The sequence below is a fragment of the Gymnogyps californianus genome, chromosome Z (assembly GCF_018139145.2).
Source record: "Gymnogyps californianus isolate 813 chromosome Z, ASM1813914v2, whole genome shotgun sequence".
Taxonomy (NCBI): Eukaryota; Metazoa; Chordata; class Aves; order Accipitriformes; family Cathartidae; genus Gymnogyps; species Gymnogyps californianus.
The window spans coordinates 70,637,734-70,659,456 of NC_059500.1; the positions used below are offsets into that span (position 1 = coordinate 70,637,734).

At 39.2% G+C, this 21,723-nt stretch overlaps 1 protein-coding gene across 1 annotated transcript in view; it reads left to right on the top strand.

Annotated features, from left to right (window-relative positions):
- The first annotated feature begins 2,953 nt into the window (after nt 1-2,953).
- The window catches only part of NUP155 (nucleoporin 155), a 33,106-nt gene continuing 14,336 nt past the window's right edge, over nt 2,954-21,723 (top strand). Inside the window, exons 1-20 of the mRNA XM_050912467.1 lie at nt 2,954-3,101; nt 4,470-4,607; nt 4,961-5,057; nt 6,205-6,275; nt 6,886-6,978; nt 7,762-7,928; nt 8,382-8,487; nt 9,651-9,724; nt 10,032-10,123; nt 10,256-10,353; nt 10,448-10,600; nt 11,449-11,549; nt 13,015-13,185; nt 14,262-14,372; nt 15,283-15,377; nt 16,893-16,981; nt 19,456-19,518; nt 19,624-19,774; nt 20,639-20,705; nt 21,595-21,713. Of these exons, the coding sequence (XP_050768424.1) occupies nt 2,966-3,101; nt 4,470-4,607; nt 4,961-5,057; nt 6,205-6,275; nt 6,886-6,978; nt 7,762-7,928; nt 8,382-8,487; nt 9,651-9,724; nt 10,032-10,123; nt 10,256-10,353; nt 10,448-10,600; nt 11,449-11,549; nt 13,015-13,185; nt 14,262-14,372; nt 15,283-15,377; nt 16,893-16,981; nt 19,456-19,518; nt 19,624-19,774; nt 20,639-20,705; nt 21,595-21,713 (2,192 nt within the window). The 5' untranslated portion in view covers nt 2,954-2,965. The remainder of the gene's footprint in view (nt 3,102-4,469; nt 4,608-4,960; nt 5,058-6,204; nt 6,276-6,885; nt 6,979-7,761; nt 7,929-8,381; nt 8,488-9,650; nt 9,725-10,031; nt 10,124-10,255; nt 10,354-10,447; nt 10,601-11,448; nt 11,550-13,014; nt 13,186-14,261; nt 14,373-15,282; nt 15,378-16,892; nt 16,982-19,455; nt 19,519-19,623; nt 19,775-20,638; nt 20,706-21,594; nt 21,714-21,723) is intronic.

Here is a 21,723-nt window from a genome sequence, read left to right on the forward strand (position 1 = left end):
AATCAGGATTCTTTCACCCAGTGTGCAAAAAAGCCGATTAACACACAGAGTCGAGATACTTGTTTATTTCATGTCTGCGCAGAGATGGGTGCTAGGTGGTAGCTCCACAAAGCTAGCACGCCTCGTTAACACACGGTAAAGCATTTTATACCTTTCGAGCAACAGTTATCGGTAGTTTTACAGTTGCGCTGAGTTACCCTCATTCCTATTGATTCTCGCAAGCCTCATCTCCACTTCAAGTCGCAGCATCCTCCTTTTTTACTGCGCATGTTCTGTGAGGAAGGGGCTTCTGCTGGCAGGGGGCTCTCCCTGCCCGAGGGCGGGTTTTCTAGTATGTTAGTTAGGATGGTTCACTCACAGTTCAAGTAGCTCTTTGGCTGCCCTTGTGCTTATCTTGGTATTTCTTTACCCACTGACTTATGGTGTCACCGTATTTCTCTTCTCAAGGTCACGCCTCGTTAACTAAGTAGCATCCTTTGTCTTTGTTTCTTGCATATCTCCAACAGCGTCATTCCATTTCCTCATGTCCTGTCGCTCGTCACCAGAGAGAGGAGATCAGCACCTCCCTCTCCGCTGCCCGCCGTGAGGAAGGTGTAGACTGCCATGAGGGCACCCCTCAGCCTGCTGTTCTCCAAGCTGAACAAGCCAAGTGACCTCAGCCGCTCCTCCTAAGTCTTGCCCTCGAGGCCTTTCACCATCTCGGTCGCCCTCCCCTGGACACACTCTAATAGTTTGATGTCCTTCTTATATTGAGGTGCCCAAAACCACACACAGTACTTGAGGTGGGGCTGCACCACTGCAGTGTAGACTGGGACAGTCACCTCCCTCAACCGGCTAGCTATGCTGTGCTTGATGCACCCCAGGGCACGGTTGGCCCTTTTGGCTGCCACAGCATGCTGTTGACTGGTATTCAACTTGCCATCAACCCAAACCAGGATTATCCCATTCCAGGTGGAGAATCCGGCACTTGCTCTTGTTAAATTGCATACGGTTGGTGATTGCCCAGCTCTCTAGCCTATCCAGATCTCTCTGTAAGGCCTCTCTACCCTTGAGGGAGTCCGCAGCTCCTCCTAGTTTAGTATCATCAGCAAACTTACTTAAGGTACATTCGATTCCTGCATCCAGATCATTTACAAAAACATTAAAGAGCACTAGCCCTAAAATCTAGCCCTGGGGAACCCCACTGGTGACTGGCCGCCAGCTTCTGAATCTTTAGAAGATAGAGGGAGAAGTTCGCGCTTTGCCATGTAAACCCTGCGGGGTTTGGGGCTTAACTTCAGGTTCTCCATTTGCAAAGCAGAGCGGGGGAGATTTCCTTTCTGGTGCCAGGCGCCTCTCCCATAGACGAAGCTTCCCAGAATGGGCGCTGGACCGATCCAGGAGCAGAGAGTCAGTGCAGTGTGGCAGGTGCACCCGCCCCAATAAAGGCCGAAACTCCTCGACCGCTGGAAGGAAAGAGTTAAACTAGAAGCCGCGGTTTGGGGGTCAAGCCGGGCAGCCACGTGGTACACAGAGTGCCCCAAGTCACGCACCCCAGCTACCCGAGCCCGCCAAAACCACCTCAACCAGTGAAACCCCTCGGTTAAGAGAAGTTTCCAGACCGCTGACCATTTATGACCACGAGCCCTGATCTGACCTAGGGTATAAATGGAGCCCCGCTGGACGGCAAATCGAGCCAGTCCTCCTTGGAGCAGCAGGTCTGCAGTCGGGGACTCTCCCCACGGGTTGGGATGCCGCCCACGGAAACTCCTGCAGGTTGAGAACCTCGCCTTATCGGTGATTGTGCATTTTGATTCATCATTCTAAGCTTAGATTTGGTGATAGTTCGTGTAGTGATAGTTCCCAGCTGACATCCTGAACCTGTAAATGAGTTGTGTTTGTTACAGTGTTTATGACCTAATATTCTTGTTTAATCTGGCTATTGTATCTCAAGACAACACAACATTCCTGTTCAATTTGAGCGTTACGTTCTGACATCATTAAAGAAAATTGACTTTTAAAATACATCGCCATCTATCTAGTGCTTCTGTGACACGCAGTCAGGGCAGCAAACATGATTTACACACCAGACCCATTCCCTGAAATCCGTATTTCATCCAGCCCCGAGACTTCCTACGACAGTTTGGGAATGCCTATGCTGTCCAGAGCAGACACATCACTTAACAGAAGCCCAACCTTCGTAAGTTAACAATCTGCTACAGTCACATTGATGTGTCATCCCAAATTCCGGAAAAACAGCAGCCACACCGGGTCAGCACGGTGCAGGGGTGACTTACTCTGCTTCCACACCATAGCTCCAAAGAGAGGCGCTGTGCATGCCTTTGAAGGGGAGTCCCCTCACTGTTTTTGGTTTACATCACTACAAACAAAATCTGCATATGTTTGTTTGAATAACACTGACGTATACAGTCTTGCCACAGTATCACATCAGGCTCGCAGTATAAAATATCTTTGACTGGGCTGTGAGAAGGGGCCCCTCGAAGAGCTACAGTGACCGCCCAAGAGGCAAGCAGGCAGGTAACCGCCCAGGGTCACACACCACTGACAGGAACCGCTTCCCGCTGCTCTCCTCGGGGCCATCCTGTGCCTTTGAGGGCCGTCACAACAGACCTCGGGTGGCCCACAGGGATGGCGCGACGGCCCGCCGGGCCACAAGGCCCCTCGGTGAGGCACCACAGCCCCGACGCGGTCGTCACAGCCTGCCCGGCTTCGGCAGCTCCTCTCCAGCAAGGCTCAACCAGCAGCCGCGACAGGCCTTCTCCGTCGCCCTGCGCCTTCCCCTCTTCCCGCCGGCGGAAGGGGCGATCGGCGCGGCGGAACTGTGTCACGCGCGCAAGGCCTGCCGGGATTTGGCGGGTGGCGGAGCGGCGGGCGGTGAGCTCGCGCCTTCTGGCTGTGCGCGTAGCCGCCCACCGGCCCGGGCCCCGGCCCCGCCATCGCCATCGCCATCGCCATCGCCATCGCCATGCCGACCGCCATGAGCCCCGCGGCGCCCACCGCGCAGGAGGCGCTGGAGATCGCGGGCCGCATCATCGACCGGCAGATCCAGGATGATCGCTGCTACCCGGACCTGTCCGAGCTGCTGGCGGTGCCGGCGCCTGGTGAGGAGCACTCGGTGGCCCTCTGCCTCCGGCCCTCGTCGCCTCAGCCACCCCGGTGCCCCCGCCGCACCGCGACCCCCCCCACCGCCCCGCAGGGCGGCCTTGGCCGGCATTGCTGGGCCGGCTACGCGTGAGGGCCCTGGGCGGGCAGCCAGCCGGGCGACCCCCTCCCATTGGCGGCTGCCGCCCTGGCAAGGCCCCGGGGGGAGCGCCTGGTGGCCCTGCCTTCTCAGGGACGGCGGCAGGGCTGAGTCTGACGGCTTCTTAGGCTTGGGGGTGGGGGGCGTGTAGTGGACACTTCGGTGTGTGGGTGTAAGTTGTGGATGTTGGATCTCCCCATTAGAGGGCGAGCACTGCAGGAGGAATGGGCTTGGGTTGGCTCCTCGGCCCCATGTCCCTCCAGAAGGTGGAGAAAATGAGCCTTGTTTTCCATTCTGTCTGTTGGGAAGTCTCTTGCAGAATGCTCTTAGGGTCACTAAGTGCCCAGCACCATCCCGAAGTTACAAGCAGCCTGAAAATTTCTCTTAAGCCTCTTTGAGTGACTCTCATTTGTCTATAGCTGTATGTCACATGTAGTTACAATGTAAGGTATACCTCTTCTCAAACATTTGTTTTGTTCTCCTTAAAACATCAAGACAGCATTTCCTACTTCATTGGTGCCAACTGTCTGGCAAAGTGGCCTGTGAAGAGGCACTCTAGAACTGTGGGTGACCTAATTATACCCTGACACACCAGGGGGTATCAGGATACAAGCAAAGAGTATCTGTTTTTTGTTACGATACGATGTGATGTGCATGGCCAAAGTGTAACTGCCCTAGCAGAATCATGGATATACATCACATAAAATAATGAGTGTATATGGGTGTTTTAACTTGGTACTGGGAGTACAGATCAGCTTTTCTACGTGAAGGAATATGGTCCTGGCTTGTTCACATGGCATATTTAATGTCTGGCCATACAGTGAAAAAAGGGCTGGAGAGTATCACAGAAAAAAATGGAGTAAAGAGTAGGCTGGGGTCCAGATGAGTTATTGTAAGAGTTTGCTTGCAAATCTGTTTGCTCATATCTGATTTGAGATTTAGATTTATTGTTTATGGTCCTGCTCCTACAAAAACCTTTGTTCACACATATCTTGTGAGTAGTGGTATTTATATGCTTAAACTCTGCAGTATCAAGACATTTTTTTCTGCGTAGTCTGAAGGCCTGTATTATTCATCTAAAGTAAAATGGGAAATGCGATTATTCTAATTTAGATTTCACAGATTAGGAAACAATCAGGTGAAGATAGAGAAGGAGAATATAAAGCTACTTTTGTAAATTTCTCATTCTATATAAGAAGTCTAATCTTTTTTGTTGTTCTACTTGCAGGTAGCCCTACTGTTTCTGGTATGTCAGATATGGATTATCCTTTGCAAGGACCAGGTTTGCTGTCAATACCTAATCTTCCGGAGATCAGCTCAGTCCGCAGAGTCCCACTTCCCCCAGAGCTAGTGGAGCAGTTTGGACGTATCCTTATGAAAAATAATGTGTTAGGTTGTGTAAGTAGTAATATTAGAAATGAACCTTTTTCTTCTATAATCTTCTTCCCTGATCTTTCTGTCAGACTCCCAGTAATGAACTTTGATATTGTTCACGTTCCCTTCATAACACTCCAAGTGGTAACAAGGTCCATTTGTATAGAGCTGGTGGTGAAATTAGTTGCTGTATGAAGAACTTTGAACGTTTATGGTATGCAGTTTGTGTACTACTGTATATAAAGTAATAATATACTAAAGTAGTACTAATTTTTTTTAATGCTCCAAAGGATTTTGCCTTTGCTAGCCGAAATGCATTTAGTCCTTACATCAGCAGTGCTTCAGATATGCAGTGCAATTGTATGATGGGAGTATTTCCAGAAATCAGCAGAGCTTGGCTAACCATCGACAGTGACATCTTTATGTGGAACTATGAAGACGGGTATGTAGAGAACACGTTCCTGATGATATTTTATTGGTATTACACTGGAATTAAGTGATTGCAGTAGTGGGAGATTGTTTACTGGTAGCACAGAGGTATGCTATTCAGTTTAATTTATCTTGATTTCTTTTAGGTTTTACTGAATCTTTTGAATAAAAAGTGTTTAAGGATTTTTAAGAGTTAGTGATATTGCTGCCAAATCATCTAGAGATGAAAGAAAGGAAAATGCATTTACTTAGGGTTAGACATAGCTAACATCCTAAAGTTATTGCTGTATTTATGCTAGGGCTTTGCTTATGCCAAAAAAGTAGAAAAAAATTATACTAATTGCCTAACTTTTCTAAGTAGATTTAGTAAGTACTCTGATGCATGTACAGTGGCAAATCATTCCCACAATGATAAGTAATACAGCGTTAGTACTTTGAAGTATTGTGATTGAAGGTCCTGCCTAGCTTATTTTAAGGATGCGTAAAACTGAGAATAATTTCATTATATTTCAAATGGCAGTGATATGTTTATAATTTGCAGGTTTGCTTCTTTATTTGCCTGTACAGTAATTCTTTTAGTGAGAATCGCTTTATACATATTGTTGCATTTTCTAAGAAGATTAAAGTTCAGATTGTGGCTCACATAGCTCTCATCCATACATTTACATTGTGTCACAGTGTATTAAATACATTCCCCAAATAAAACAACACTGCATGGTATTAATCATAAGGTGCTGGGGAGGAGGTTGGGAATTCTTGCTTTAGATAATTTTCATGGGGAAAAAAAACCCATGTAAGTTCCTCCCTCTTGATGTTAATCAGCATGGCAGATGCTGCATTGTGTAATTCAGAGTAGACTGTATGCATTAACAAAATCCAAAAATATAAAATACTGCAGTTGGGTTTCAGGTTTGAAACTCGGCTATAAGGGCTCCAAGCAGCTCAAATGATTGCCAGTACAGTTTTGCTGTGAAACTTCTGTCACTCCATTCTGCTGGACCTGCTTTCACCCAAAGCAAAAGATGTAGATGGCTTCAGAGTGTTACAATACATATTAATAACTTTTAAATATATAGAATCTGATCTTACTTACTTTTTTATTATGTGATGCTGTGTGACAAGTTTTATGCAGGTTTTCTTTTTCTCTTGTTTGTTGACAGGGGAGATCTGGCTTATTTTGATGGCCTTAGTGAAACTATTCTTGCAGTGGGTCTTGTAAAGCCAAAGGGAGGTAAGGAATGTATGATAGTGACTAGAAGTAGGCAGTTACTGAACCTTCTATATATGTTTTTTTATATATGCGTATGTGAAAAACTGTGTTTTGTGTATGTATGTATATATATACACAAGATACATGGGTTTGTTTCATTTTTAGGAACATGAAATTAATTACAAGCCAAAAATAATGTATAGTTTAACAATCATTTACACTGATAAGCTTGCATTTTTTTGCCACATCATAATCTAACATTTGTACTGTTTTAAATTTACACATTCAAGTGATAACTTCCACGAGATCCTGGTTTCTAGCCCTCCCAGTTCTTCTGGTAGCTACTGCTTAGATAACATTGGAAGTCAAAGTTGAATTGGTAATAGGGTTGAATTTAAAAGAAGCATGTTTATGAGAAAAATGTCATTTTAAAGATCCTGTATTTCATGAACTAGAAGCTGAACTGCTGACTGATACTCATTTCTAATTCTAGAGTTTCAGATATCATTAGGTCTTAAATATGACTATTCCCTCTAATCAGTCAATGTGTCTTTCCAATGGATACATTGGATACATCATTGATCTGAGAGGCTGGTTGCAAACTAAAATTTTATTTTCTCCCCTTCTTTAGGTATCTTCCAGCCTCATGTACGACACTTACTGGTTCTGGCCACCCCTGTGGATATTGTGATTTTAGGGCTCAGTTGTGCTAATATACAAGCAGGTAATTCTCTCTTCTTCCCTTGTTCTCAGTTGTGCATTAACAAATGTACATAGCTGGTTTATTAGGAGCCATTTTAAAAATAAATAAAAAAAAGAAAACCAAGACCATGTGTGCCTTGCTAATTTTTAAATCATGTTACAGATGGGGGAAATAATTTTTATGGGATTTGCACTTGCTGGATCCTGGACTCCCATAGGAGCATTGAGTTGTATTATTCACCTGTTTAACATAAAAAGAGCTTTTGAAGGTATTCCTGTTAATTAAACAGCATGTTGGAGAGGGAGAGAGGAGATGGGCATGAATCTTGGAACTGGGGAATACAGTTCATTAGTCTTGTTGGCATTTGTATTCCAACCACAGAAACTGAGAACCTGATACCATTTTTTTTTAAGCCATATATATTAGTAGAGAAAATACAGAATTGCTTGGAGAAAGTGAGAGGATTACAATCTTTTGCTCTCTTTTTATACTACCTTGATGTGAAAGAGAAGAAAAGTAGAAATCTATGGTTTAGACTTGTTGCGATTTAGAGGAGATGACAATGTGTAGAAATGAAAAACATTGCATTTTTTTTACTTGAAAACTTACACAGAGAATTTACTTTAACTTTTTAAAAAAAGATTTGTTACTCTGCAGTTCACTTTGGAGAATAGCTATTCCAGAACGTGTTTAGTAATTGTGAAATTTGCTGTAATTTTTCCTGTTTTCTGAAATGCTTCTTATCACAGACCTGTAATATTTATTAGAACAACTTAAAAACTAAAGAGGATTCATTTATTTAAGGTACTGGATCGCTCAATGACAGTATGTCTGGCGGAATGCAGCTGCTACCAGATCCTCTCTATTCGCTCCCTACTGACAATACTTACATTCTGGCAATAACATCCACTGACAACGGGCGTATCTTTTTGGCTGGAAAAGATGGCTGCTTGTATGAAGTAGCATACCAGGTGACTATACGTTTTACACACAGGCATTTTTCATTGTTTCATGGTTGTGGGATCTAGGCACTAGGAGTTCTAAAACACGTCAGCTTTGCCGTCGTTTTTCTTCCATAATTATGTTGCATGGCTTGGTTGCACAACAGCTCTGACATCTTAGTGTAAATGCATTTCTTTGAAGAAGTAGTAATTACATGAGGAATAGCAATGCAGCCTTGGTCAACTTCAAAAATAAAATTAAAATTGTGACATCCTGCACCCTTTTTTATGTAAAATTTTCCTTTTGATGATCACCTCTTTCTTTCAGTTGAATAATACATACTTTTTCAATTAAATCAATGCTGTGTGGTTAGATTTTTACTTGTTTTCATACTTGTCCTGTTAACGACTTTTTTAATAAAACTACTAGTTTGGTTTTTGTTTTGTTTTTTCTTTCAATACTGTATTTGTTTTAAATTGTAGGCAGAAGCAGGCTGGTTTAGCCAGCGCTGTAGAAAAATTAATCATTCAAAGAGCGCGCTGTCTTTCCTTATTCCTTCATTGCTACAGTTCACATTCTCGGAGGATGGTAAGTACTGATGTTAAAGACTTACCCAATAATTTAATGTAACCTTTTAAATAATACTACCAAGAAGTCAGACTGAACTGACTCATTCAGAGCATTTAGTTATTGTCAATGAAACTTGCAGTGGTTGATGATTATAAAAATCAAGTCACTTGTTTGTGTGTCTAGTTCAGGATATAGATACCAAAGCCTAGAAAGTTTGGCATTTATGACTAATGGTAGTGTTCTGTAGTACAAAATTAATATGTGCTTAGTGGGATCACTACAAACAATAGAATCTTTAAGTGAATAATTTTACCCTATTTCACTGTTTAGTGAAAAATCAATTTGAAATTATTATACAATTTTTTTAATCTTTTTTTCTTTTTTCTTTTTTTTAGTTTACTAATAATTGTGTGAAACTGATTGTTGTTTTAAATCACTTCCAGTAGGAGTCTTGGGTGGGACTCTGTCCTGCTTTTGGCTGGGATAGAGTTAATTTTCTTCTTAGCAGCTGGTACAGTGCTGTGTTTTGGATTTAGTGTGAGAATACTGTTGATAACACACTGATGTTTTAGTTGTTGCTAAGTAGCGCTTATCTTAAGGATTTTTCAGTTTCTCACGCTCTGCCAGCAAGCAGGTGTGCAAGAAGCTGGGAGGGAGCAGAGCCAGGACAGCTGACCCGAAGTAGCCAAAGGGATATTCCATACCATAGAATGTCATGCTCAGTATATAAACGTGGGGGGGAGTTGGCCGGGAGGGGCGGATCGCTGCTGGGGCATCGGTGAGTGGGTGGTGAGCAACTGCATTGTGCATCACTTGTCTTTTCTTGGGTTTTATTTCTCTCTTTTTTTTGTTATATTCCTTTTCATTACTATTATTATTATTATGATAATATTTTATTATCATTATTGTTGGTATTATATGTTATTTTACTTTAGTTATTAAACTGTTCTTATCTCAAGTTTTACTTTTTTTTTTCCAATCCTCCTCCCCATCCCATTGGGAGGGGGGAGGGGGAAGCGGCTGCACGGTGCTTAGTTGCTGGCTGGGGTTAAACCACGACAGATTCCTGCAGTTCTTGTTAACTTACAATTAATTATTTTATAGATATTCTGTCTTAAACTTGTTTTCACCACATCCAGTGTTCTGTTTGCTCGTTCTCCCTTTTTTCCCCTCCTCCCCAGATCCTGTAGTTCAAATTGCCATTGACAACTCTCGAAATATCTTACATACCCGCTCAGAAAAAGGAGTGCTGCAAGTATGTGACTTCTTCTAATGACTGTTGGCTATGTTACTAATGTGTATATAACTTTTTAAGTTTTCCTCAGTACCTGGGAATTCTCTGTAGTTATGTCAGGATATTATTACAGTTTATCATTTCGTAACAAAGTATGTGCTGAAGACATAAAATATTTTCTTCTGAGGAAAGAGTAGCCTTTTGATCTTCCGCTCAATTATATGGAAACATGAGGGTGAAATAAAAATAGTTTGTGTTGTTGCTTGGTAGGTGAAGCTGTATTAATTAATTCAACCGTAAATCACTAAGCTGTATTATTGAATTGCAGGTTTATGATTTGGGACAAGATGGTCAAGGAATGACCAGGGTTACTTCTCTTTCACAAAATGCTATAGTTTCTGCTGCTGGGAGCATTGCCAGGTATATTTATGACAATTATAATGTAAGAGGCTTCCTTTAAGGCCAATAGTTTCACGCTATATTTTTGAAGAATGTTGTTTGCTTACTTCTTTGGATTGAGAGTGTATGGGGTTTTTTGGTTTTGTTTTTTAGAACAATAGATCGTTCTGTATTTAAGCCTATTGTTCAAATAGCAGTGATTGAAAATTCTGAATCCATAGACTGTCAACTGCTAGCAATCACACATGCAGGTAAGAAAGCAATGCTAATTCCCCCCCTTTTAAAGTGATAAAAGGCATCTGCACAGGTTAGCAAAATTGTGACCTTTTTTTATCTTTTGTTCAGGTGTCCGGCTGTATTTTAGTACTTCACAGTTTAAGCATCCAACAGCTCGTCCCTCCACGTTAACCTTGGTTCATGTCCGTTTGCCGCCTGGATTTTCAGCTTCTTCTAATGTGGAGAAGCCCGCAAAGGTTCACAGGGCTCTTTATAGCAAAGGTAAGCAGTGGAACATGACTCAGATGAGATTGATTTTTTTTTTTTTTTTTTTTTTTTTTGGTGACAGTTACTATCACACTGTTTTTACATTGGAGAGTTTGAAGCAGTGGGAATAACTGAGAACTAAGCATGACTTCTGTGTGTTAATGGGAGAGTTTTTGGAAATGGAAGGTTATCATATTTTTCAGAATTTAGTTCTTCTGCAAGGTGCAGTGTTTGAGCAGAGAACTCTGTTTTCTTTTAATCTGCCCGTAAAATAGATTTAATGTGTTCAAATTCGCCTACATGTCTCTAGCTATGTGTGATTAGTTCTTGAAAGCAGGCGATAGAATAGGCTTCTTACCTATTTGGTGCCTCTCATGCTGAGTTTAGCATGTGCTGACTGTTGTTTATTTTTTAACTCATTTAGCTACTAATACCATATAAGATAGCAAACAGCTGCTAGATGGTTCCAGCTTTATGTCACTTCTGATTGTAGGCTGAATTTTTAGAAGTGCTGCAGAAATGTCTCTATGTTGCTGACCCTTTTAGTCATACATACTGATTTTTATCCTTGAAGTAATTTCCAGATATTTTTCATCTGTTTAAACATCTCATTTTTGAGGCATGTTCTACCTATTTTAGGCTCATTTTTGTTTATACCTTTTAGAGTAGATGCCAAATGGTGTTAAAAGTGACCTTCTGAAGAACCCTATGACATACAAACTCAGGATATATTATTTGCTGTTCAAATTGTATGATTAGGACTTAAAGATTTATTTTTACTAGGTAAGGAATGAGTTAATGGATTTGCATCTAATACATGATTATTGCTTCTAATACAAACTTAATATCGCTGTTCTTGCTAGGGGTCCTGCTGATGGCAGCTTCAGAAAATGAGGATAACGACATCCTGTGGTGTATCAATCATGATTCTTTCCCTTTTCAAAAGCCAATGATGGAAACACAGGTACTAAAGCAAACTTACACAGTTTTGATGGAATCTAGGTATTATTTTTTCCTTTCTGATAACAGATACTTGAATAATACTATCTGCAAGAAATGTGTAGCTCACAGAAAAGTTCCGTGAGGAGTTTGGAAACGCTTACCAAGCTACTCATCACTGCTTCAAAGAAAAAAAAATTAGTACGCAGTTTTGTCAGTGAATGGGAACTGATCTCTTAGTAGGAATTCCTAGTTCAACCATACTTTCTAGCTTGATGCAAGCTATGTATCAAAAGCAATTGCCTTGACTTCTAAGACTTGGCTTCTGATGAACGTATTTGAAAATATTATTCTCTATAGTATGCTGCATATTGCGCACAAGCACAGGAAGACATGGTCTACAGTCCATAGTGGTGTTTGTTGATGAGGATAAAATTTGGCAAAGATTGTTTAAAATGTAGGTGCTAGAGACTTTGCGTTTCTTTATTTAAACTGATATGCCACGTCTTCGTTATATTTCAGACATGATTAATGTCTTCATTATTTCACTTTTTTTTTTCTGATTTTCTTTTTCCTAATTGTTACATAAGTGGGTTTGTAAGACGGGTTTGGAGGGGGTTAGTTGCCTTATGCATAGTTCAGGGTGAACATTTCATGTGCTCCAGCTCTGAAGGAAGTCTGAAGTCTTCTGCTGAAGTAGAGGAGTAACGTGTCAAAAATAGTATTATTGGAGGAGCAGTGGTAGAGTTGGAGTGAATGGAGAGACTGTATAAGTTAAAAGTTTCAAAGTCAGGTTTTGATTTATCTGCTGTTTTAATAACTTACAAAGGAGCTTTATAATTACTCCAGATCCCTTCCCTGCAAAAACTTACACATAAATACCCCAAGTGCTGACCTCTTTCTTTTTCCAAGGCATTTTACAGTAACAGACAGCTAGGTTTCCCAAACAAAACTGCAGCCTGTTGTTGAGCAGCAGTTCTGCCTTGTTAGCACACATAGTTTTCCAGAATGTCTTCACTACCATATGTCTCTTCTTGAGTTATATTTGAAGTACTGCTGCCAACTGTGAAAGTCTTGTAAACCTTTATGATTCAGTTCCAGCATTTTTTGATTCTTTAAGAAATAATTTAAATTCATGATACCTTTGTTCTGATATGGTTAGCAGATTGTTGCTGTTTACGTTGTAGCAGCATTAAAGGATCCCACTTTGCAAATTGTTGTACGTTTAAATACAAAACACTATCCCTGTCCCCCAAAAGAAGCAATATATTATTCTCTGTCTCCAAAAAGCAGCAGTATATATAGCTGTAAATTTGGTGGTAACCTTCTGTTAGACAATCCAAGAACGTGCTTATTTTCTTTGTGTTTTCTTGTGTCAAGAGTAGATTCTATTCTGTGTAATTTTAAATGGTAAATAGTAAAATATCACCATGGATGTACAAAATCCACATCTGTTACCAAACTTCGGATAATATCTATCTGTTGTTCAGATGACCACCCGTGTTGATGGACATTCCTGGGCTCTTTCTGCTATCGATGAATTTAAAGTTCAGAAGATTGTAACACCGCTAAATAAAGACATTATTCCAATAACTGATTCACCTGTTGTTGTGCAGCAACACATGCTGCCACCTAAGAAGTTTGTTCTGCTTTCAGCCCAGGTGAGTATGACTTTTCTTAATCTAGGAAATCAGAAGAGTAAGTAGAAAGTTGGAATACTGATCTAAACCTGTGAATGTTTATCCATTTTGTATATGTTTTAAGGATTATATTCTGAACATAAAAAGGAGTAAGGAAGAAGATTGCTGAAACCATCTGTACCTATTTTAAATTTACTCAGAGGTATTGGCCAGCTTCTCTTGTACAGTGTATTAATAGCTTTTGTTGGTCTCCAGAGACCCTTGTAGATTCAGATCATCTGAGAAGTTCTTTTAACCTTGGTTATACTCATGATTATATGAAATTGAAACAGAGACTGGCTGCCCAGAAAATATATTTTGAGTAAATACTGTTGGCAATTGAAATTTGAATAAATAATTTCTTCTTTGTCATAGAAGAAGTCCCAAAAGGGTTTTTTGGAAGGGTTTTAAAAAATAAAACCCAGAAAAAGAACAAAGAAATTAACTTCCCTACTTCTCTTTTCTGATTACATTTGGCAATATTTTAGGGCACTTAATTTCTTAACCACTAGGCAATTTAAAAAAAAAAAAGTGTTTAATCATTAATGTCTTGCAACCTCTAGACTCAACCTGCATTTGTTTGATGGCAGCTGTTTTGTTAAAGGCACTAAGTGGACCCTCTCCAGTAGTTAGTATGGATGCAGGCAAGATGATTGAGTGTAGAGTCTTACCATGCCCTTAATGCTGAATTCTTGACACATGTTTTTTTTCCAGGCAGTTTTGAGGATTTGCGAGATACATAAAGCCTTTCTTTTCTGTATATACTTACTATATGTTTGTATTGTATGCTTCATGTTAGGCTAAGAACAGGAAAATTAACTCGGTTTATAGAGAGTTTATAGCCATTGCAGTGTTTTTCCTGCCTTACCTAAACTCACTAGAGAATTTTCTGCATGTGAATGGGAACTAGGGTTTTGGGCACCATTCACATTACACTTTGATTCAATAGTGCAACGAAGGAAAATTCAGAATGCTAAAGACAAGCATTGTGGGGAGGGGGTGTTGGGATGGCCAGAGTAAAGACAACTTTATTCTAACTTATTTTGGGTTACTTTTAGGGGAGCTTTATGTTTCATAAACTCAGACCTGTCGATCAGCTACGGCATCTGCTTGTTAGCAATATAGGTGGAGATGGAGAAGAGATTGAAAGATTTTTCAAGTTGCATCAGGTAAGAACTTTTGACCTATTATGAAAAATGGAAGATTTATAGTATTTATGTAAATCTAATCACTTTCTTTGGCATCTTTTTGTTGTTGCTATAAACTTCTAGTTAACATTTCGTTTACCAATTAAGTATTAGCTTTTCATCCTATATTGTCTACATAAAACAAGATTGTATAATGAGAAATAACTTTTCATTTTATGCTATCTAAAAATGGAAGTGTAATTCACTTTCCCTGAAATTCTTATATGTCTTGTATGCAGAAGTATAATGCAGTTTTTAGTTTAGGAAAGGAGTTAATCTAAGAGCAGGCAAGGAAGAGTTTCTAAAAAAGTTAAATTCCTACCACTACAAGAGGTTTTTACATTTTGAAGGCCCGTAGAATTGTGTGTAACTAGTCTATTTTTTTTGTTTAAGGTAAATAACAAACAAGCAGGAAGGACGCTATCGTGGATTACAATTTTAATTTGACTAGTACTGATTAGTATCTGTAGTGAATGTTCACTGTAATCTAGTCTCATGTGCTTTGATAGGACATAGTGATATTTTAACATGCCATTAGAATATGCAAACCATTATTTGTGTAGATTTTTTTACTTCAAACACAATCTTAATTTACAGTTCTGTAGAAATTGCATGAATCTTGGTCATAATTAGGTGACAGACATGGAGATTGTTTCCTACCAGTAGTTGTACTCAGCTTGCAAAAGCTGTGTATAACAAAAACTTACCTGCTACAGTGGGATGCCTTGCTATGATTCACTTCCTATCTATAATTGGGAAGAGCTGATTTCCTTGCCTTCTAAATAAAATGATGCAAAAAGTATTCACTGTTTAGTTATTGAGCAATATAACTTATATACATTTCTTATCAACTTGATATAAGCTGCCACGCTAATAGTATAATATGCTCTAGGAGGATCAGGCCTGTGCCACTTGCCTTATCTTGGCCTGTTCTAATGCTGCATGTGATAGAGAAGTATCTGCCTGGGCTACTCGAGCATTCTTCAGGTAAGTTTCGATTCTGTAGGTTGTTCTGAATATTATGCTCAGGATGACTACAACTACTAAATAATTGTACAGGCTCTTTAACCTGCTGCCTGAGCGAGCACTGTTTTAAAATGAGCACAGACTGTTAAACCTGGTGGAGTACGCTTTTGCATGAATTTAGAGCTCATCAACGAAGGAAGCTTCCTGTACTGGTGATTTCTGGTTAGTTCCCCTCTTGGATGCTTGTATTCCACACGTAGAGGAGGCTATTGAAAATGTAGTTTAATCTGCTTGAAATGCATTTATCTATACTTCACAGTATCGCAGTTTATTGAAGTGCAGTGTGTAGTAATATCTTTAATGAGACCAACTCAAACAGCTGGAAAAAGACAAATTTTTAAAATTTTTGTGGGATTTTTTGCTTTGGTTTTGTTTGGTTTGGGTTGGGTTTTTTTTCTTAACGTATTTTAGTTATTTATGCTGTTCACCATTGCGCTAAAGAAATTTATATTCAAATGGACTTACCCTCTTCAGAGCCTGATGGCTCTTGTTCATAGATATTGATTTTTAATTTTTGTTGTTGTTGGTTCGTTCGTTTGGTTTTGTTTTTTCCACTAGAAATTGAGTGAGGAAGTATGAGCTTCCACTCTGGAGGATTAATTTGTCATCCATGTATCTTAAGTACTGCATATGCTTGGTATGGTGCAGATATGTATATTTTAATTAGCTGCCTTAAACAATATATTGTGGGTATATTGTGGGTCTCTTGGCTGTCCTCACAGGGCATTTAGCCTGGAGGAAAAAAGGGTTTTGGTAAGATAAAGCTGTTGAGAGTGATGATAAAATGTGCAGCTTTGACTGTATGTTTGCACTAGAGTTTGAGTGTTATGTTCCCAAAAGCTTGCTTGTTCTTTTCTAAAACTTGTGCAGGTGTTAGATCAAGTCAACTATTTTCAGTAGGCTGTGAATAGTTGCTCTTTGTTAAACTCAATTACATTACAAGATCTGAGAGAAAATGTAGATAACTCTGGAGAGATGGGTGTTAGCAAGGGAAGACGTGACGAAGTGCTCATGTAGCACTATAGGAGAGAGACGGATAGAAATTACTTGTGGACCATAGAAGGATAAGCATGGGTCATCTCAACTGTGTCCTTTTCGCTTTCCTGTGGAGGCAAACCTTAAAAAGATACTAAAGCATAAGCCTGATTTTGAGAATTGGTAAATTTCTCTTTAAAGCCTGATCATATCGTATCACCACAGAACTTAAATCATTCACAAAAAAATACTTAGTTGTTCATCTAACTTGTCTTTGCAATTGCATATGTTAATGCTTTTCATATAATATGTATTCAGTTAGTTTTCTTTTCTTCTGCCAAAAGTATCATACAGTCACAAATATTTCTGAAAACTTATGCTGGTTTTTTTTTTCCCCATTTTAAAAGAACCCCAAAATTGCTGCTAATTCTCAAAGACATGAAAATTAAATGGACTGTGTATGAAGTGTGAGGAATTTTTGTCTTTGCATGTAAACTTTAGGTATGGTGGAGAAGCACAAATGAGATTTCCGTCAGCTCTGCCTCCTCCAAGCAACGTTGGACCTATTTTGGGTTCTCCTGTTCCTGCCGGTAAGTAGCAAACATTTCATGGTTTTGGACAGGTTTTTTTTCCTTAAATATGTAGTATTTTGTCTTCTCACAAGTACCTGTGTTCTTTTTGTCTGAAATAGTCCTTGATTTTCCACTCACTGGCTAATTAATTACAGAGTTTTTTCCATTTCTCTGGAGTGATTTTTTGATTTAGTGAGAGGGTGATGTGATCTCAAACTGTGTCTGGATGTTGCATATAATCTGTTAAGATTATGTGAAGAAAGTATACATTTGTTGCTGCTTCAGCAGCCAGAGAACAATTCATCAATACTATGGTTCAGACTTTACAAAGATTAGTTGGTGGTTGTGTGGCTATAGCAGAGTATCTTCTTACAGTGTCATTGTCATACCTCTGCAGATATTGCTTATGAGAAGAAAAGAAAAATTTTGATCAAGAAATGGGTTAGTCGTTTGGAGTGATTTCTCCCTGTAAAAGCTCTAGCTTCAACATTTGGTTTCTGCTTAGGTTGTCGGTGCCACCTACAAATGAGAATAGTGCCTATTCTTTCTCCTCAGAACTTGATGCTTATTGGAGTGGAGGCCTTTCGGTATTACTCAGATGCACTTAAATTTCTACAGTTGCTTCAGGAGATTGTCCCTTAACATGTGTTACTCAATTCCAGATCTTAAGTTTTTTTAAAAAAGAAATTCATAATGATGAATTTGGAACTCTGATTGAATTACTGAAAAAAATTTTTTTTTTTTAATCAGGAACTCTTTAATTTCCAAGATCCTTTACCCTTATCTGACATGTGGCATTCAATTTTACACATGAAACTTGGGAAAAAACTTGATTGCCTGGAATGCAAAGAAATTCCATTTCAGTACCATTTTTGACGTATATCCAAATTCATAAGTATTGGAGAAGGGTGTGCTGAACTGGGTTGAAGTTTTGGAAAAACAGTTGACCCTCTTTTTCAGAATTCTTAAGTAGTATTAGAACACTAAGAAGAGTGGCTATTTTTAATGCATCAATGACATCACTTTTCAAGCCTGATGGTGTGGAACAATAGCTATGTGGGTAGGAGCTGAGGCAAGGCATAAGAATGTAAAATTAAATCTGAGTTGGAGAGGACAGCAGCTATGGGGAGGACAGGTGCTAGGAGCAGACTAAGAATGAAAGTAAGGTTGGGGGGAAATGACAGGAACCTATGTAATCAATAAGGTGACTCCTTTTAGAAGTAAATGTATTTTTCCCCAAGTCTAAATGTTTGGATATTTTATCATTTGCTGTCATATATGCCTCTTTGAAATCTAGTAGCAAAGCACATGTTTCCATTTTGCTTCAGTGACAGGTCCAGGTGGAAGATGGCACCATTGTTCTGCTACTACTTACTCCATTTGCTCAAAGGGTAGAGAACTGTTATGTGAAATTAAGATTCTGATATTGTGGATGTCCCATGTGGTGGGTCAGACAGTGCTGACAGAAATTGATTAAAACACCCTCAAATTTTGCATGTGAAATTACATTACAATAATGTTAGCATTAAAAGGCCAGGCACCTTTAACTTAGTTCCCTCTTTTTCTCACTGTTGAAAGTCTAGTCATGCATTTGCATGCTGCTTTTCTGCAAGTTTGTGCTTTGCTTGGCACACAGGAGAATGTGCTCTGAGCATGCATTGGCACTATTTAGTGAAGGACTTTGTTATCCTTTGCACTATTGTGTGTTGCCCAGTTGAGAGAACTGTAGTGAATAAGGCAAGAAGGACTGATTCTTTGATAAAAGCCAAATTTTCAGAGTGCCAGTTTTCTTCCTCTTTCTGTGATACATAATCCTACATGCTGATGGCAACATGGACATTTTTGTAGATGACCACAGGTGTTCCTCATATTTGGGGATTTTAAGTTAGGTATTCAGACTTAATTTGCAGAAGGGTTGAGTATTCACAGCTGAATCTGAGGCCATGGACAGTCTCAAAATGAATGTTCCAAGGTAGCAGTGTTGCTGTAGTGTTTGTCCAACTGCCCTATATAAAAATTAAGAGCAGTAATACCGGTATCTTTCAGTTGAGTGCTTTGAAGGTAAAATTGATATTCTTTGAAAAGATCTGAATGACTGTGAGTGCTTTGAGAATAGGTGCCCATATCAGGAATGGGAGCAGTCAGAACGTGAAGAACAAGAAAAAGTATGTGGACAGTATTATATTCAATGCAGGGAACAGATGGTGTGCAATAAATAACACGTGAATGCTGGGGAAAAAAATGCTTAATAACTGCTCTTGAAAGAAGCATATCCATTTGGTTCACTTATGGAGTGTTGGGTTGATAAGAAATGAGTGCAGTTTGGTATTTAACTATAAATAAAAGCTGTTGGAATGGTTCTAACTTCAAAGTACTTGATTTAACAACTTTGCTGCTTTTGCACAGGGATTTTATGGGTTATATTTTGGTTTGGTTTTTTTATTGGTTTGTTTGTTTTTTACAAACTTACCTTTATTTCTTTTCCCTTTTAGGTTCCCCCTTGACTGTTGATAGTCCATATCCTAATCTTAGCTTTTTGACAACACCTGGGCAAGGTAATGCCTTCTCTTCCTTTGCTGGAGAAATCGAGAAATTTTTTTTTTCAACTAGGCTTTTTTCTTTGCATTCACATGAGTAATATTTACCTACTTTTACCCTAGGTTTACAACCTCCTAGTATGTCAACTCCCATGTTTCCTTCTGGGAATTCCATGTCTCACCCTGGTACATCCATTAGTGGAATGATGGGTCCCGAGATAGTATTTTCTGGAAGACACAATGGCATCTGCATATACTTTGCTCGGATCATAGGGTGAGGTGTTTGTGTAAAAAGAGATTCTGCCACTCAATTTGTTTCATAGTTTTTCTTTCCCCTAATGCTTGTAGGTGGTGAATTCTATCTTAATAGCATTTAAATCTGAAATTAGTAAAGTGCATTTTTATGTTGCGTTTATGAAGTACCCGTTGATATAATATGTTCTCTTTACAGCTCTATTAATAATAATATATTCAGTGAATGGCTAGGACAGGAAAGTTGCTTAGATATTGATCCTGCAATCAAGTGTATGTGCACAACTGAAAACTGCTGTTTTATTTTTCAAACCTATGAGCTGTATGTTTCAAACTCCTACTAAAGGATGAAGCAGAAATGCAGGAGGACTTACAGGATCAAAGTCCTGGCTTGAAGTCTTTCTGTTAAGAAGCTTTAAACTGAATGCTAAAATCAGAGCAATGAAGCAAGACTAAAGAGAATTCTGTTACTTGAATGTTGAGTCCTGTGTTACTAAACACCCCAAGCAAGAACAGAGCTCTTCATATGTTGGTCATCTCTCTGCATGCTGGTTGGGAAATAAATTTTTGTAATGACACTTGTTTGCCTACACTATATTTCCAGAGAATAATATTGGCCTGTATTTAAAGTATTTGAGAGCATCAAACTTCATTTGATTAAAGTTTAAAAATTTGAAATTTTGTTAATTATCTATATCTGCACCATTCAGAAATGTATAATGGTAACTTCTTTTAAATGTTTAATTTTCATCCAAATTAAATCCTTATTTTAGACCTTGAAGTAAGAAGCGTTACCATTTCTTTCCTAGAAATTATACATAGAAGATTTGCAAAAATACTTGCTTAAATTACTTGGCTTTTAACACAGTACTGTTTTGTGTTGCAGAAATATTTGGGATGGCAGTATAGTTGTGGAGAGAGTTTTCAAAAGTGGCAATCGAGAAGTTGTTGCAGTATGTAAAATATTATTTTGTATTTTTAAAAGTTCCTTATAGTATATGTCTTAAGCCCTGTTATACTTCTGTTCCCAATTATAAACTGATAAGGAAAAAAACCATTGTTGTCATTTGAATGTTTTCATAAGTGCTGTGCTCTTAACTGAGGAATAATTGTAAGTTTTAAATCTTTTTAAGGTACTATTTTGAATGGTACTTTTTAAGAAACCTAACTGTAATTTGATCTCTGTTTGGCAATGGCCAGTTTTCTCCATGTTTAGTGATTGCACTTCCTTCATTTCTGCATACTCCCTCCAGACAAAGCCTAAAAATTAAATGCTTTAGTGGGTTAGGATAAACATTGCAGTTATGTAAGGACATGAAAAAATTTCCAGCATCTTCCTGACTAACATCTTGGTGTTTCACTTTTTGTCCATGATCAAAATAACAAAATCTTTTCTGACTGTGGATGTTATTAGAATCCTGAACTGAGTAATTTCAGCAATGCAAATTAACTGCTATATGAGCTTTCCTCCTCCAGTGTTAAGGTGACTGGGAGACTCTGGAAGACCTTGGCAGTTATACTCTGTGTCTTAGCAATGCTCAATCATTGTTTTAGTTCAGAGTTGGAAATAACCAAATCAGCTGTGTATTACTATCAGAGGGGCAAAGAAAGTAACATCTTGATTACTGTATATCTTAAGAGGACTACTGCCTCTTCACATGTGTGCCCCCTCCTCAATGACTATGGTATAATAATGTTGTGTTCTAGCATTACTATTGTGCTATTTATTTGTTGTACGCTCTTTGCATTTGTCTTTTTAGTGGCTTTAGCTTAAAATAGTAAATTTTTGGAAAAAAGTTTGGAAACTAAGCTTTCTGTAAAGAAGTCTGCTTTCTTTTGCAGGTAGAAAGCAGTGTTCCATCCCATGTGCTGGAATGTGTACTACAAGAACTAAAAGGTTTACAAGAATTTCTGGACAGAAATTCACAGTTTGCTACAGTAGGAGCCCTTGGAAACCCAAGGTATTACTCA